A 15,414-nucleotide genomic window follows, 5' to 3' on the forward strand; every position below is an offset into this window, starting at 1 on the left:
AGATTCCTCATTGCAGTTAACCTTTAAGAAATCAGTGTTTGTCAAATTTTAATATTGAATTAAAGAATAGCTACAGGTATCTGAAAATACCACTAAAACTTCTTTTTAATTGCATATGTATGTGAAGCTGAGTTTTCTTCATATACTTCAATGAAAACCTACTGCAACAGATTGAATGCAGAAGCAGATGAAAGAATCTAGCTATTTTCTTTTAAGGCAGACATTAAAAAGATTTCCAAAAATGTAAAAACAGTGCTGCTCTTTTCTCTAATTTTTGGGGGGCAAAATATAGTTTTTTAATTAAAGAAAATGTTATTTATGCCAACATGTAATTGGTTTATTATTATTATTATTATTTTTTTAAGATTGGCACCTGAGCTAACAACTGTTGCCAATCTTTTTTCTTCTTCTTCTTCTCTCCAAAGCCCCCCATTACATAGTTGTACATTCTAGTTGTAGGTCCTTCTAGTTGTGGCATGTGGGACGCCACCTCAGCATGGCCTGATGATCGGGGCCATGTCTGCGCCCAGGATCCAAACCCGCAAACCCCAGGCTGCCAAAGTGGAGCATGCAGAACTTTAACCACTCGGCCAGGTGGCCGGCCCCTATTATTATTTTTAATTCAATTAAATATTTGAAAACTTCTCAGTATTAATTTTTAATATGACAAATATCTATAGAAATAATTGCATAAACAAAAGCTCTTTGGCACCCTCAATACAGGCATACCTTGTTTTATTGTGCTTCATTTTATTACGTGTCACAGATATGGGGTTTTTTACAAGACCCTCCACCAGCAAAATGAGGTTGACTTGCTAAAGGCTCAGATGATGGTTAGCATTTTTAGCAGTAAAGTATTTTTTAATTAAGGTATGTACATTGTTTTTTAGACATAATCCTGTTGCACGCTCAGTAGACTACAGTATAATGTAAACATAACTCTTATATGCACTGGGAAACCAAAAGATTTGTGTGACTCACTTTATGGTAGTGGTCTGGGACTGAGTTCGCAGTATCTCTGAGGTATTCCTGTAAAAGGGTTGAGTCCAAGACGTTTGAGAACTGCTGCTCTGGGTACAAAATAAAATGTAAAGTTGACCCAGTACTCCACTACAGAAATAGCATCCTTCCAGACATCTCTTCATACATAAAGATAAGATAGATTTAACTGAGTAAAAAGACAAAATGGCATTGTATGGTGTATATATATATATTTTGTGTGTGTGAGGAAGGTTAGCCCTGAGCTAATATCTGTTTCCAATCTTCATCTTTTTTGCTTGAGGAAGATTGTCACTGAGCTAACATCTGTGCCAATTTTCCCCTATTTTGTGTGGAATGCTGCCACAACGTGGCTTGACGACTGGTGCCAGGTCTGCACCCAGGATCTGAACCCACGAACCCCAGGCTGCTGAAGCAGAGTGTGCAAACTTAACCGCTATGCTACTGGGGTGGCCCCTGTATATTTTTATTTTTAATAAAACAGTTAAATTTATTTTTACTTGAATTCAACAGAAGGTGTTAAATGGAAGGAATTGCTGACTTTGAGATGCTTTTTCTACAAGGAATATTAGTTTGTAAAAGATACCTCTAAGCTTAAGAAAAAGAGATTATGGGGGGCTGGCCCCGTGGCCAAGTGGTTAAAGTTCTGCATGCTCCACTTCGGCAGCCTGGGGTTTGCGGGTTTGGATCCTGGGTGTGGACCTATGCTCCTCACCAGCCTTGCTGTGGAGGCATCCCACATACAAAGTAGAGGAAGATGGGCACAGATGTTAGCTCAGGGCCACTCTTCCTCAAGCAAAAAAAGAGGAGGATTGGCAACAGATGTTAGCTCAGGGCGAATCTTCCTCACACATACACACACACACACACACACACAAATTTAAAAAAAAAAGATTATGAAAACCAATTTCTTACTACATGTTTTAATTTTAGACCACGTATTTTGAGACATCTTGCTTGTGAAAGATGAGAAAGTTGGCTGGCACATCGTTCTATAATTCCTACATTTGTTTAGTCTTGATTCTATATTTAATTCAATACTCACATTAGTCCCTTTGCCACAGCTTCTCCATTCCTTAATTCTTCATTTTTATTTATCACTTTATTTGCGTGGTTTCATTATTTTGTATCCTCCTTTAAGAAGATTTTGTGGGCAGTATATTATCTGAATTTTTCCACGTTTGAGAAAATGTCGTAATCTTTTATACTCAGAGGAGAGCTTTGGGTTAAGTTATTCTTTGCCCCAAAACTTGTAGCCACTGCACCACTGTTTTCTGGCTTTGAATGTTACTGTGGAGAAGTCCGAATTTGATGTCTTCTCGTTTGTGTATGTGCTTTTTCTGCCTACATTCCTTCCTTATTCCCAAAGTTTTTACTGTTGATTACTCTTTAGCATTTTTTCTTGGAGCAGAATAAGCCCTTTTATTTTGTATAGTCACATCTTTATTTCAGGAAAGTTTTCTTCTTGTTAAGTTTTGAATATTTTTCTTCTTTTGTCTCTCCAAAATCATAGCCCCCCCCATTTCATTCTGTGTGATTTTTTTTTTAGTCCATAGCTTCTCAAAAATTAAGCAAGCATAAGAATCACTTGGAGAGCTTATAAAAACAGATTCCTGGGCCTCACCCCTCCAGCTTCTACTTCAGTCAGTGTCAGTGGGGCCTGATAATTTGTATTTCTGATAAGCTACCAGATTATGCTGATGGTGCAGTCCACAGACCTCTCCTTGACTAGCCCAGCAGTTATCAAATTTTTGCTCTCTGGACCCCTTTACTCTTTCTTTTTAAGTTGAGATACAATTGACATATAACACTGTATTCGTTTTAGGTGTACAACATAATGATTTCACCTATGTATGTATTGCAAAATGATCACCGCAATAAGTTTAGTTAACATCCATCACCACACAGTTGCAACTTTTTTTTCTTGCGATGAGAACTTTTAAGATTTACTCTCAGCAATGTTAAAATATGTAACACGATATTGTTAACTTTTGTCACCATGCTGTATGTTACACCCTCAGGACTTATTTTTCTTGTAACTGGAAGTTTGTAACTTTTGACCACCTTCACACATTTCATCCCCCCCACCTTAAAAATTATTGAGGTCCTCAAAGAGGTTTGTGGGTAATATCAATATTAAAACTGAGAAAATGTACAAATATTTATTCGTTTAAAAATAACATGACTTCATTACATGTAAATAAGATGTGTTAATGAAAAACAAGTATATTTCCCAAAGCAAGCAAAATTTACTGAAGAGTGGCATTATTTTACATTTTTCAAATCTCTTTAATATGTAGCTTAATGGAAGATAGCTTTTGCTTTCTCTCTGTTGCATATTATATGTAATGTAGCCTCTAGAAAGCTCTGTTGTATATTTGTGAAATAATGAAAGTGAGAAAAGAAAATAACATCTTAGTATTCTTTTAAAAATAGTTTTGAATTTGTGAATCCCTGAAAGGGTCTTGAGGACCAAACTTTGAGAACTGTTGCTTTATAGTAATGCTTGGATTTTTTTATTTTATTTTTCTTAAGGAGAATGACTTAAGTTGCTTTGTAAGAGATTTGATACTGTATATCTTAAAAGCCTTATGTATTTTCAGGTGACTTACTGAGTAACCTGTTGCAGAGTCCTAGTTCAGCCAAACTGTTGAATCAGCCAATCCCCATCCTTGACGCGGAGAGTGAGTATATCTGTTCCCTGGCCTTGGAGTGTCTGGCCCATCTCTTCAGTTGGATTCCTCTGTCTGCCAGCATCACCCCGTCCCTCCTTACCACCATCTTCCACTTTGCACGCTTTGGCTGTGACATCCGGGCCAGAAAGATGGCATCAGTTAACGGCAGCAGCCAGAACTGTGTGTTGGGTCAGGAGCGCGGCCGGCTTGGGGTCCTGGCCATGTCCTGCATCAATGAACTCATGTCCAAGAACTGTGTGCCTATGGAATTTGAGGAGTATTTACTGCGTATGTTCCAGCAGACTTTCTACCTCCTGCAGAAAATTACCAAGGATAACAATGCCCACACGGTGAAGAGCAGGCTAGAAGAACTCGATGAGAGGTAATGAAAACAGGTGTGGAGTCGGCTGTGCCCTGAGAGAGGGTCTTAACTATTGATGACATTGTGCTGCATAGTGTCTGTAATCCTCTTTGGTTTCAGAATTTGGGGCTCCTGGTGAGGAATGGAAAGGTAGGTGTGTACTATTAAGTCAGCTTAGCTGGAAGGGCTAGGGTGGTTAAGGGAAATGAGTTGAACTTGAAAAGTGATTGTGAATTGTGTAGGTTTGTTGTCTTTTTCCCCATCCATCTCCTGTCCTCCCTTCTGCCCCTTTCCCCGCCTCTTCCTTACTATTTGCCTGCAGGTCTGAGGTGGTGCAGGAACTGACACTGCTGCTCATGCGTAGCCAAGAACAGGAGAGGAGGTCCGTGGAGGTACAGGAGTTATAATCACCCTTTCTCACTCCATGTTGCTTGTCAGTTTTTACTATTTGACTTTTCCCCAGTGAACGTCATGCAGTTTATAGGAATGTTGTTGTTCTTTTGAGTTTTACGTAGATGGCAAATTTTCATCAAAAGAAAGGGAGATGTTAATGTGGCAACACATCTGTGTTTCTTTGTTATTGTCCTCTTAAAGGGAGCCTAAAATTACCTAGCTGTTCTTTCTTAAGTACCCTAAAAGATGGCTCCATCACAGTACTCTGAGGCTTGGTCTCATTATTTATTTCTCTTGCAGAGGATGTCATTTATCTGTCTTACAACTTTCATTAGTATAATGCTACTGCTGTGTAAAAACAAGAGGGAAAGTCGAGAACTTCTATTAAGAACATCATGTTGACTGTTCATCGTCATGAAACTTCCAGGCAGATAAATTGTATTAAACTAGTAAATATTTATAAATTGCCTGGCAGCAAAAGTTGTTAATATTTTAATCAGTTTTCCTTGGCTTGTGTTTTGTTATTAAGCTGTATAGGATTAAGCCATTTCCTTTCCATTAGAGTAAGTAGCAGAATATAAAGTCAAGTGCCTAAAGTTAAGACAGTTTTATGCTTTTAAAAATTTAGCAATTTTAACAGGTTTTTCTAAAGTTAAAAAAAATTTGTATGTAAGATTATTTTGGTTTATTGTAAACAAACTTTGTGTGAAATTTTCTATGTATAATCACAGAAGAACTCATAATCTGGTATGGTAATATGTTCTGTTTTTCATTATTTGGTAATAGCTTTCTATGTGAATTCAAAGGCATCAGTATTCAAACACAATTTTATATTCTTTCTATCTTTGGTTAAGAAAGGCTTGTGTTTTCATATGTTAAAAAAAATCTAGCTGCTTGTATTGACTATCAAATACCAGTTGTTTTGACTTGTAGCATAATGTTTGTTATGGCTTACCTTTGGATGGTATAGAAATGTCATCATAGATTATCTGTGTACTGATTTTGTTACTTGTAACTTTTGTGCTTTTGGTTTTATATTTTAATCCTATGCTTCCTATTGCCCTGTGAAAGCTGAGAGGTGCCTGGAAGCAGAAAGGTGACATCAACAATACTGTGTGCTTGCTTCCTGGCTCTTGGGTCCCTTAGCACTAATTCTAAACAGCTAAGTCCATTCTCAGTTGTTTAGGAGCTACTTAACCAGGTCCTTTGCCTCTCTTCTCCTCTACTGCCCCTTTTCTAACTTTCTACTGCTCATTAGCACCTGTACCAGAAGGTGAGCAAGGGACAGAAAATGAGGTGAAATAAAATCTGTAGTTAGCGACTGAGCAGCCTTGTTTGGGTTCTTTAAAAAATTGGGATGAGGATTAAAGTAAAATTGAGATTGTGTGATATTTTACCCATGAGTTCTCCTTTTTGTATGGGTGGTAGGGAATCGAGTGCATCTTCCTAAAGAGCAGTGAACTGTTGATGGCTTTGAACATCCTTATAAAAATATAATGTAATAAGCTGAGTGTGGAATGAGGAGTTCCTGCTCTTGAGTATTAGTGATTGAAGGTGTCAGAGAGGTCTTTTTGTACTTTCCCATCTCTAAAAACAGTTGACTTTCGTGCCTTACTGTTTTTCGAGTATTTGGCCCCATGATCCTTATCAAACACAAATTAATATATATATATATTTGTTTAACATATATATGTTTTTTTAAAGCTGCAAATAAGTTTGCCCATGTGTGGAGGTCAGACAGACAGGCTGGCTGCTCTCAGGGTGACAGGTCCCAGGAACAAGACGGGACGTTTTCTTTATAGGCCAATTTTGCTCTTCTGAGTAGTAGTCGTCTTCTCCCCCTTTATTATTTCACATATCTTTGCTTTAAAAAGTAGCCTTTTGCAGTTTTGAGTTTCAGAATTGCTTTGAGCCATTTAATTTTTGGCTAAGGCCTAGTATGTCTTTTTTTTATCAGTCTCTGAAATGTGACTTATGGAGATATGTCCGTCTCATTTTCTAATCACCTTTTGGTATCGAGGGGCTTAAAATGACAGTTTCTGAAATGTGAGAGTGATGATGTGCTGTGTATTTAATAACAAAAATCTCTTATCCTTGCAGCTGTGACCCACACTCTTCTGTGAAATGATTTTGTGAATACAAATGAATTGGGGATTCACTGTGATGTGAAAAGAAAGAGCACGGGATTGGGAGTGGATGGTAGTCCCATTCTGCTAGGAGCTGGCTGAGTGACCTTGGGCCAGTCACTTTCTCTCTCTGGGCCTCATCTGTAAAATGAAGCATCAGACTAAGTTGTCCCTGAGGCTTGTCCAGCTCTAAGAGCCTTTCTCCCTTATATTTGAATCACTTTTAGCATGGATTGGGATGGGCTATGTTTAATTAGCACCAGGAGCCAGAGGGTGGGGTGGGGGGAGGAATGAATACTAGGTTGCAAGCCAGAATCTCTCTCTCACCTGGATGCCATGCCTTTTGTATAGCCTTGTTTTGTTTTTGTGTTTTTAGCATGTTTCATCTTAATATTTTGGCCTCCCAGCAAAGAAAACCAGTCTTCTAGATTTGCCACGTTAAAATGACACACTTGATCTGCCCGTTGACTTTTTAGTACCGTTTCCTTTCTCTTTAATTGGGTCATAACACTAATGAATTAGAAAATATGAGAGCACTAGCTTATAAGATGCCTTGGGAGGTAGTGTCTGAGGATTAAAGTTGCTTTTCTGCTATGTTTCAGGTGGTAATGGAATGAAGGGTTGCCTGACCTGTAGGTAATTGTTGCAGGCCTTTATATTTTTAACTGAAAATATATTATAAATCTGTCTAGTTTTGTCCTGAAAGAAATTTGGATTGCATTTGAGTTCTCTTCTAAGGAGGTGGCCGGGTTTCTTATTGTCACCTCTTGTCTTCTTGTCTTCTTTAGCTACATCGAGAAGTTTACTGACTTTCTGCGGCTTTTTGTGAGTGTTCACCTAAGAAGAATCGAGTCCTACTCCCAGTTCCCCGTGGTGGAGTTTCTGACACTTTTGTTCAAGTACACATTTCATCAGGTAAAGTCCCAGAACTGCCCCATCCCTTTCCCCCCAGGAAGTCTACTTTGTTATTTTTAGGAGAAAGAACTTTATTTTATTTCCCAAATGTTTATGTAGTGCTTATTAGTATGTGAAGATTAAAACGTTTATCCTTCATAACAACCCTATGAGGTAGATATTCTTCTTATCATCATCTCTGTTTTGCAGATAAAGAAACTGAGGCACAAAGTAACTTGCTCAGGGTCATACAGTTGGTGAGCAGTGGAGCCAGGATTTGAACCCATAGAGTCTGTGCTCTTAACCACTATTATGTTGGAGAAGCAAAATACATAAAAAGTCTGAAATTAGGGCCTTTACTTTAGTTCTCTTCTATAAATCTCACCAGAACTTCCCACAAGGAGATTATAAAGAATGACACTCTGAAGAGTAAAGTTTTGGTGGATCCAATTTTTTCCCCCATTCAACAAATATTTTTTGAGCTCCTGTTGTATTTCAGGACTTAGGCATGTAACCCTCACAAGCGAAGTCCTTCCCTTGATTGAGTTTACATTCTAGTGACCCAATACCTTTTATTTATATATATATTTTAACAGCTTTATTGAGTTAAAATTTGCATGTTATGAGATTCAGCCATTGTAATTGTACAGTTCAGTGATGTTCAGTAAATTTATAGGCTTGTGCAGCCATCATCACAGTCCAGTTTTAAACTGGATTTGTTTCATACCCTATCCCTTGTTCCCATTTGTGTGTGTTTTTAAGATAAGCTTTTTATTGAAGAATCACACACATAAAGAAAAGTGCATAAATCATACGTGCACAGCTTGGTGAGTTTCCCCAAATGAGCAACCATGTAACCACCAGGTAAGTCAAGAAGCAGAACGTTAGCAGCAGCCCCCAGATCCCCTTGTATCCCTTCCTGATCACTTCCCTTCCCTTCTCACCAGAAGTGACCCCAGTCTTGACTTTAACATCCTAGATTGATTTTACCTGTTTTAGAACTTCTCTAAATGGAGGCATACATTGTGTATTTGTTTTTCTGGCTTTTTTCATTCACCATTGTTTGTGAGATTCATCTATGTTGTATGTGGCAGTAGTTTGTTCTTTTTCATTGCTTTATAGTAAATCATTATCTGAAAATCATTCCATTGCTGACTGGGGCTGCTTCCAGTTCTTGGTAATCGTGAATCATGTTGCAGTGAACATTCTTTTTTGGTGTACATGTGTAGCTCTTCCTGTTGGAATATATGAGGGATGAAACTGCTGGGTCAGTGAGGGCATCTGATTTTCTAAGTTGACTTTTTTGGTTGTTTAAACCACTAATATTGTAGCTTAATGAGGCTAGTGGAGAGGCAAGGGTCTAGGCTGGGAGGAGTGTGTGTGGGGGATAGGGTATTTGGTGTGAGAGCCAGCCTTTCTCAAAGAGGTACTTGGCACATAAAAGTGGGAGGACCCAGTGGTAAGGGTGAATCATTCCTGGGAGCAGGAGGGAGGGTGCAGGTGGAGGAGGAGGACTAAAAGGTTGAAGAAGTGTCAAGATGTCTGATAGAGGGGCCAGTGAGTGCAGAGTAAGAAGGAAAACACGCTGAGCTCACCAGGCCTAAGATGGAATAGAAGAGGTGAGGAGATGTGGGAGGGTGAGGATATAGGCGAGAAGCATCAGAGGTGGGGGAGTTTTGAGATGGATCCAGAGATGTCTTAAAGGGGACCAGAAAAAAAGAAGGATTTGATAGATACCTTGGAATAAATGTAGCAGAAACTAAGGAGAGAAAAGGAGCTGGTGCTGAGGTCAGAAAGAAGGGGTTTATTTGGGAAATGGAATGAAAATGTCTTGCAACTTTGCTCCTTATGTAAAATGGGATCTTTTAGTGTATGTGGTATAGAAGAAAGCTAAAAAAAGGTTTTAAAGTATGCATGTCCTATGCCTACTTCTGTGGACTTAGACCCAAAAGTTCTTTGTTTGAGCTCTGGTTATTTCTATTAGGTCTGTGTCCTTGGACAAGTCTTTTAAGTTTCTTTAGATTTAGATAAGGAGATAGACTGCAGTGGGCATCTTCAGGGTCCTTCCCAGTGTTCATTGTTCTGTGATTTCTTTCAGTAGCATCTTATGTTGTAGTTTTCCGTTAAACTGAAAGTGGTGGTTTTATATATTTATATATTTTTTATTTATATGCTGGGAAAATAAATGGATATGGTCATGAAGCAAACAACAAGCTTCTTTCTTCCTCTTCTACCTGCAGGTCTCTGTCAGCTGAGCTCCCTTGTGCTCTCTTGGCCTCCTGTTTGAGGACCTTCCTTTCTGGGCACAGGCTCTCGAACTGTGGGAGGTGGTGTCCTTGAGGTCCAGCAGGAGCAGGTTCTGAGCATTGAGCAGAGGGGCAGGGACCTGGAAGGTGCTCCTTGCAGTTTACTGTAGGATAGACGGTCCTTTGCTGGAGAGGCAGAGCAGAAAAAAGATGGCAAGGCACACTCTAGGATCAGGAGCTGGTAATAGAGGAGTTCTTTGGATAAGATTTAAGAACAAGAAATTAAATGCCCTCAAGAGAGAGCTTTAAGTTCTCATATATTCATCAACAGTGTGATCTTCCTTTATCATAGTTTAATTATCTGTAAAGTGGGAAGATGTGTCTTTCCTCTTGTCTAGAGAGTTACTATGAGTGTACTCCATATTTTTGCCTTTTATTTCTAAAAGTCATACAAATTTTAGTACTGGTCAACATATTTTGAAGAAATAGTAATAGGACAAAGGTGGTGTTAGTATCTTTCTTTAACCATTTCCTCTCTTCTGTTTGCTTTTTCTATATTTTTTCTTTCACCCAAGTGTTCTGCTGCAGTCCCTCCAGCCGCTAGTGCTCACCAGGTGTTTGCCTCTGCTGTTACTTTCCTGGCTTGCTGAGCCCCGGAGGTGTCTGTATAAGCCTATGATTTGTGTCTGCCTGCTCCTTTTAGTGTATCGTCATCAGTTCCTTCTTGGTCTTGCAGTTTCCATTTTGCCCCTTCTTCCTAGAACAGTGCCTGAGGCAGGGTATCAAAGGGGAAAGGGCTCTAGACCTGGCTTCTTAAGATCCCCATTCTAGTTCTACTTCTGTTCCTTATCTTGTCACCTTGGGCAGGTAACTTTACTTCTGAGCCTTGGTTTCTTTATCTGTAAATTGAGAGGAAGAAAGATATCTGTCCTCTTTCAGGGCCATCTTGAAGATCAGATAGACCAATGCAAATGAAAACTAACCACTGTAAATCACTTGGAGATAGGAGTGGTATCGTTGGTTTCTTAGAGAAACTTGTCAGGATTTTCAATGATTAATCAGCCCTGGAATCTGAAAAGTGAATCTGAGTACAGGTACATTTCAAAAATGCCTCTGTGAGGGTTCTGAAAAGTTGGATGACTCCAAAAGTATAGTCAGCCTATCATCTTATGACCTTCACAATCTGTGCCCATGGCAGTTGTCAAAGGCCGGGGCCGGGTCATGGGCAGCCTGTGGGCAGCACACACGGCCTCACGGTGGGGCCTGCAGAAATGGATGTTCATGGTGATGTTTCAGGTCCTACAGAGGGTGTATTTGCTCACCTTTTTTTCTTGCCTGGAACCACATAGAAAATCCTTAGTTCAAAGGCATGGGGAAGACATAAAGTACTTTGACATAGTCATAAATACTGGATTTTTGTGGTGGCTTTTCTCTAAAGCACTTCCACATGCATCTGATCAGTTGTGTTCTTTGGAGGGGGCTGGTGGGTATTTTCAAACCAAGAAAGGACAACTGGTGACTGAATTAAGGGAAGCTCAGCAAGCTGAAGCCAGGACAAGGCCACATCTCCTGGCTGTGCACGTCGAGCGCCTGTCCACCAGCTACCTGTATTATTTCCACACGGCTCGTTGATTGTTTTTCCTGCTTACTCTTCTGGTTCATTTCACTTCATGGACACCCTGAGTTTTGTGAAGTATGAAGTGGGGACAGGGAGTGGTCATTTGGTTTGCCGAGGACGGCCCTGGCAGTGGTCCTGACTGGGCTGGAGCAGTCTAGTTCCAGGGCCACCCTGTGGGTTGTGAGGTTGGAGTCTGTCCTCTTTTTTAAGTTACAGTTTTTCTTTCTTGGACTCACCATGGGTGTAGAACTCCCGCTGCAGGCTCCCACCCAGTGTTCATTGTTCCTTGGGCAAATTCCATATATGTCCTTGTAAACGGGACTTCCTGTGGGTCAGAAATGGAAGGAAACTGATCCAAGATGATAGTAGTATTTCTCTCCTTATGTGATCTTGCCACCAGTTCTGTGGTTCAGTGAAGCAATCACAAATAAAAGCAAAGAGCTCTTATAGGTAGCAAGAATTTGAGTGGATATATGAGGACCAGAAGTTGAAGCTGAATGTGTATCAGGAGGACTATATGTTGGAGAGTGGACGAGGCACTGAGGGAGAATCTCAAGGCTCTTGAGAAAGTTAGTCAGTGCAGTGGTCCAGGCACTAAGACCCACAAAGACTTGCCCCTTCTCTCCTCGCTTTGTCCTTATCAACACCTGGTTAGAGGTTGTTGTTATCCTGTTTGACACACCTGCTTCTGCAGACAAGATAATGCCCAAGGGTCAGACTTAACAAGCTTATTTTCAATTTGTTATTTAAGAAGTCTGCAAATGTTATTTTCCTAATGTTCAAATGTGTAACCGTGTCACCTTTGGAGCCACGGAAACTTATTTTTGGTTTTGTAATGATATGTAGTGGCTGAGGGTCAAGGGACCTGCTCCTACCGTTGACCTTAAACAGATCATATATCTATCTGGATCTCAATTTCTTTCTAAAACAGGTTTGAATTGGGTGATCTGTAAGAGCCCTCCCCACCACAGTCTCAGATTTTAAGATAAGTGTTCACTTGGTTTATTTTGTAACTCAGTTTGTCCTGCATAGTAAGTATCTCCCTGATGATGTGTTCATGGTACTCTTGTCTTGTTAGGTTCTAGAGGGCCCAATTGTGAAGACTAACTAAAAGACATCACTTATGGTTACCAGGAAGCTGAGGGAATCTAGGCTTGTGATTGTACCATTTTGGCAGAAGTAAACACTGGTGGGTGTGCTTCTAAAGAGTAGTTGCATTAAGTAATTTTATTGTCTGGATTTCTTTTGTACCATAGCCTACTCATGAAGGTTACTTCTCTTGTTTGGATATCTGGACGCTCTTTTTGGACTATCTGACAAGTAAAATTAAAAGTCGGCTGGGAGACAAGGAAGCAGTTCTCAACAGGTAAACCCCAGAAACATTGATAACTGGAAATAGACATTTTTCCAGTTTTTCTTGTGGTCTAAGGGGGCAACTGTGCACCCACAGCTCTTCAGTGAAACTGAGTCATTTAAGCTGTTTAGGTAGTAATGCCATTGAGCATTTTCTTTTTTTCCCTTTCAATATCCTGTTTTCTTAAAACATTTTTTTCTGATTAAAAAAGTAATATGTATTGTTAATTTTTTAGGTGTGATAGTGCTTTTGTGGTCTGTGTCTGTTTTTTTAATTTTTATTTTTTTAAAATTATTTTATTTAATTAATTTTTTTGAGGAAGATAGCCCTGAGCTAACATCTGCTGCCAATCCTCCTCTTTTTGCTGAGGAAGACTGGCCCTGAGCTAACATCCATACCCATCTTCCTCTACGTTATATGTGGGATGCCTACCACAGCATGGCTTGCCAAGCGGTGCCATCTCCGCACCCGGGATCCTAACGGGTGAACCCTGGGCCGCCGAAGTGGCACGTGTGCACTTAACCACTGTGCCACCAGGCCGGCCTCTATTTTTAAATTTTTTTTAAAGATTTTTACTTTTCCTTTTTCTCCCCAAAGCCCCCCGGTACATACTTGTGTATTCTTAGTTGTGGGTCCTTCCAGTTGTGGCACATGGGACGCCGCCTCAGCACAATTATTTTTGTGATTGCAGAAGAGCTTCCAAGTTGCTATGGTGTCAGGTCACATGTGGTTATGGGTAGTATATTCATGTATCAGAAACCTTATTACACAACAGTAGATCCTGTTTTTGGTAAATTTGCAAACTTAACTGTTTTTGAATGAGATTCTTCAAAAAAAAGGTACTTCCACCAAATTCTTTTTCTTATATGCCAAACCCTCTCATCCTTTGGTTCTAGGACTGTGCCTGATTTTGCTATATTTCATGGTGGCTATTCCTTCACACCTCTCAGGCTTTTTGGAAGAATACGCTGACGAAATGATTAATATGAAAATGCTTTTTTTGTTTACTTAAAGATCGGCACCTGAGCTAACAACTGTTGCCAATCTTCTTCTTTTTTTTTTTTCTGCTTTTTCTCCCCAAATGCCCCCAGTACATAGTTGTATAGTTTTTAGTTGTGGGTCCTTCTAGTTGTGCCATGTGGGATGCCACCTCACAATGGCCTAGTGAGTGGTGCCATGTCCGCGCCTAGGATCCGAACCGGCGAAACCCTGGCCTGCCAAAGCAGAGTGTGCGAACTTAACCACTCGTCCACGGGGCTGGCCTCGAAAGTGCTTTTTAAAGCACAGTAGAAGTGTGCTTTAGGTGTGGAGAATATGGTTCCATTGAGAAAATATACACTATCAGATTATTAAGTATTAAATATACGCTTGTGCTGATTATTGTACCAATAAAAGGAATAGTGGTGTAGAGAGTTTAAATTCCTTTTCTGCTTTGTCGTAGCAGTGTTTCTTTTGGTCAAGTTACATGTTGATCACATTTCCTCTTGCAAAATGAGCATACTAATAACCTTTCTTATAGGATGGTTAGAATTCAAGGAAATCATGTATATGAAATACCTGACACAGCATCTAGCGTGTATTATTAGGCACTCAATAAATGGTCACAGTGAGAACAACAGTGACAATAAGTAAGAGAAGATGTTCCTGTCATTTGACTGTGGTGGTGACCATGGAGTCGGGTGATAGGGCCCCTGGACAGCCTAAAGGTCTTTAGCCCACCTGCCAACGTTGGCCTGCCTGATCGGTTGTCTTGATATCACAGTTGTCAGTGTGGCTGACGACCTCAAACAGTGGGATTTTTCTCCTTGGTCACTTGATTATCATCCTAAATGAAGCTTTCTAATTTTTCATGACTTTGAAAAAAAAAATACACACATAACACTTTTAGGCCTTTAAAAAAAAACAAAAACCCCAAACCTTCAAAGCCAGTCTGTGGTATATGCCATTAAATAGTAACTGTCATCTGGGGGAACCCCTTGTCTATCAGCCACCCCCTGGTGGTCTAGAATGGTAGACTGCACAGAGGGGTGTGTAAGGTAGTCCCCTGAGGGGAGCAAAGAAAAGAGTTGAACTTTCATGTGTCTATTTTTCATGTCATCTCTTATACTATACGTTTATACAAGTGTGTGCTCAAATGTTTTTAAATGAAAGTTTTGAAAGTTTGGCAACCACTGCCTTAGGTTATGAGAGACCCCAATATATCAGAGATGTACTGTTTTGAGGAAGCAGCTGATAAAAGAGCACTGGCTACTGGTAGTTACCACATTCATCCTGACCAAGAGCATGTAAATGTGATCAGATGTTTTTCAACTGATAAAATATATCTGAAAGAAGTTGGGGTGCTTTTGGAATCAATTTGTGGTTTACGCCAGAATTTCAGAAGCAACTCATCTTGCAGGAAGTAGTCGAAAATGTTTTCTTGGTGTCTGTAATAGGAAACATAGGTGTGGTTAAGTCACAGAGGCAGCACTCAGTTCCTGTCCGTTGTGGTTTAAGGTTTTGCATCATTTGTTACAGCAAAGTGGTAGGCATTGTAGGCTACAAATTTAGAAGCACAAATGTACGTGGATTTATTTTTGGTCCTAGGAGCTTGGAAATTGGAGCTCTGTTCCTTGCTCAGTAAGGATGCTTGAGTGTCTTTTCTTTTCTTTTCCGTTTTTGAGTTTCTTGATCAGAGCTGGTGGGGACTTTAGAGAACTTGAGTCCTAGTGTTAATAGAATAAATGTTCTGTGACATACCCCGCTGAA

At 39.9% G+C, this 15,414-nt stretch overlaps 1 protein-coding gene across 2 annotated transcripts in view; it reads left to right on the forward strand.

Annotated features, from left to right (window-relative positions):
• XPO6 (exportin 6) overlaps positions 1 to 15,414 on the forward strand; it is a 96,162-nt gene that overhangs the window by 47,005 nt on the left and 33,743 nt on the right. For both annotated transcript variants that reach the window (XM_001915898.6, XM_005598823.4), the window contains exons 7-9: positions 3,603 to 4,056; positions 7,343 to 7,469; positions 12,569 to 12,678. In XM_001915898.6, coding sequence (XP_001915933.2) covers positions 3,603 to 4,056; positions 7,343 to 7,469; positions 12,569 to 12,678 — 691 coding nt within the window. The remainder of the gene's footprint in view (positions 1 to 3,602; positions 4,057 to 7,342; positions 7,470 to 12,568; positions 12,679 to 15,414) is intronic.

The sequence above is a fragment of the Equus caballus genome, chromosome 13, assembly GCF_041296265.1.
Source record: "Equus caballus isolate H_3958 breed thoroughbred chromosome 13, TB-T2T, whole genome shotgun sequence".
Lineage (NCBI taxonomy): Eukaryota > Metazoa > Chordata > Mammalia > Perissodactyla > Equidae > Equus > Equus caballus.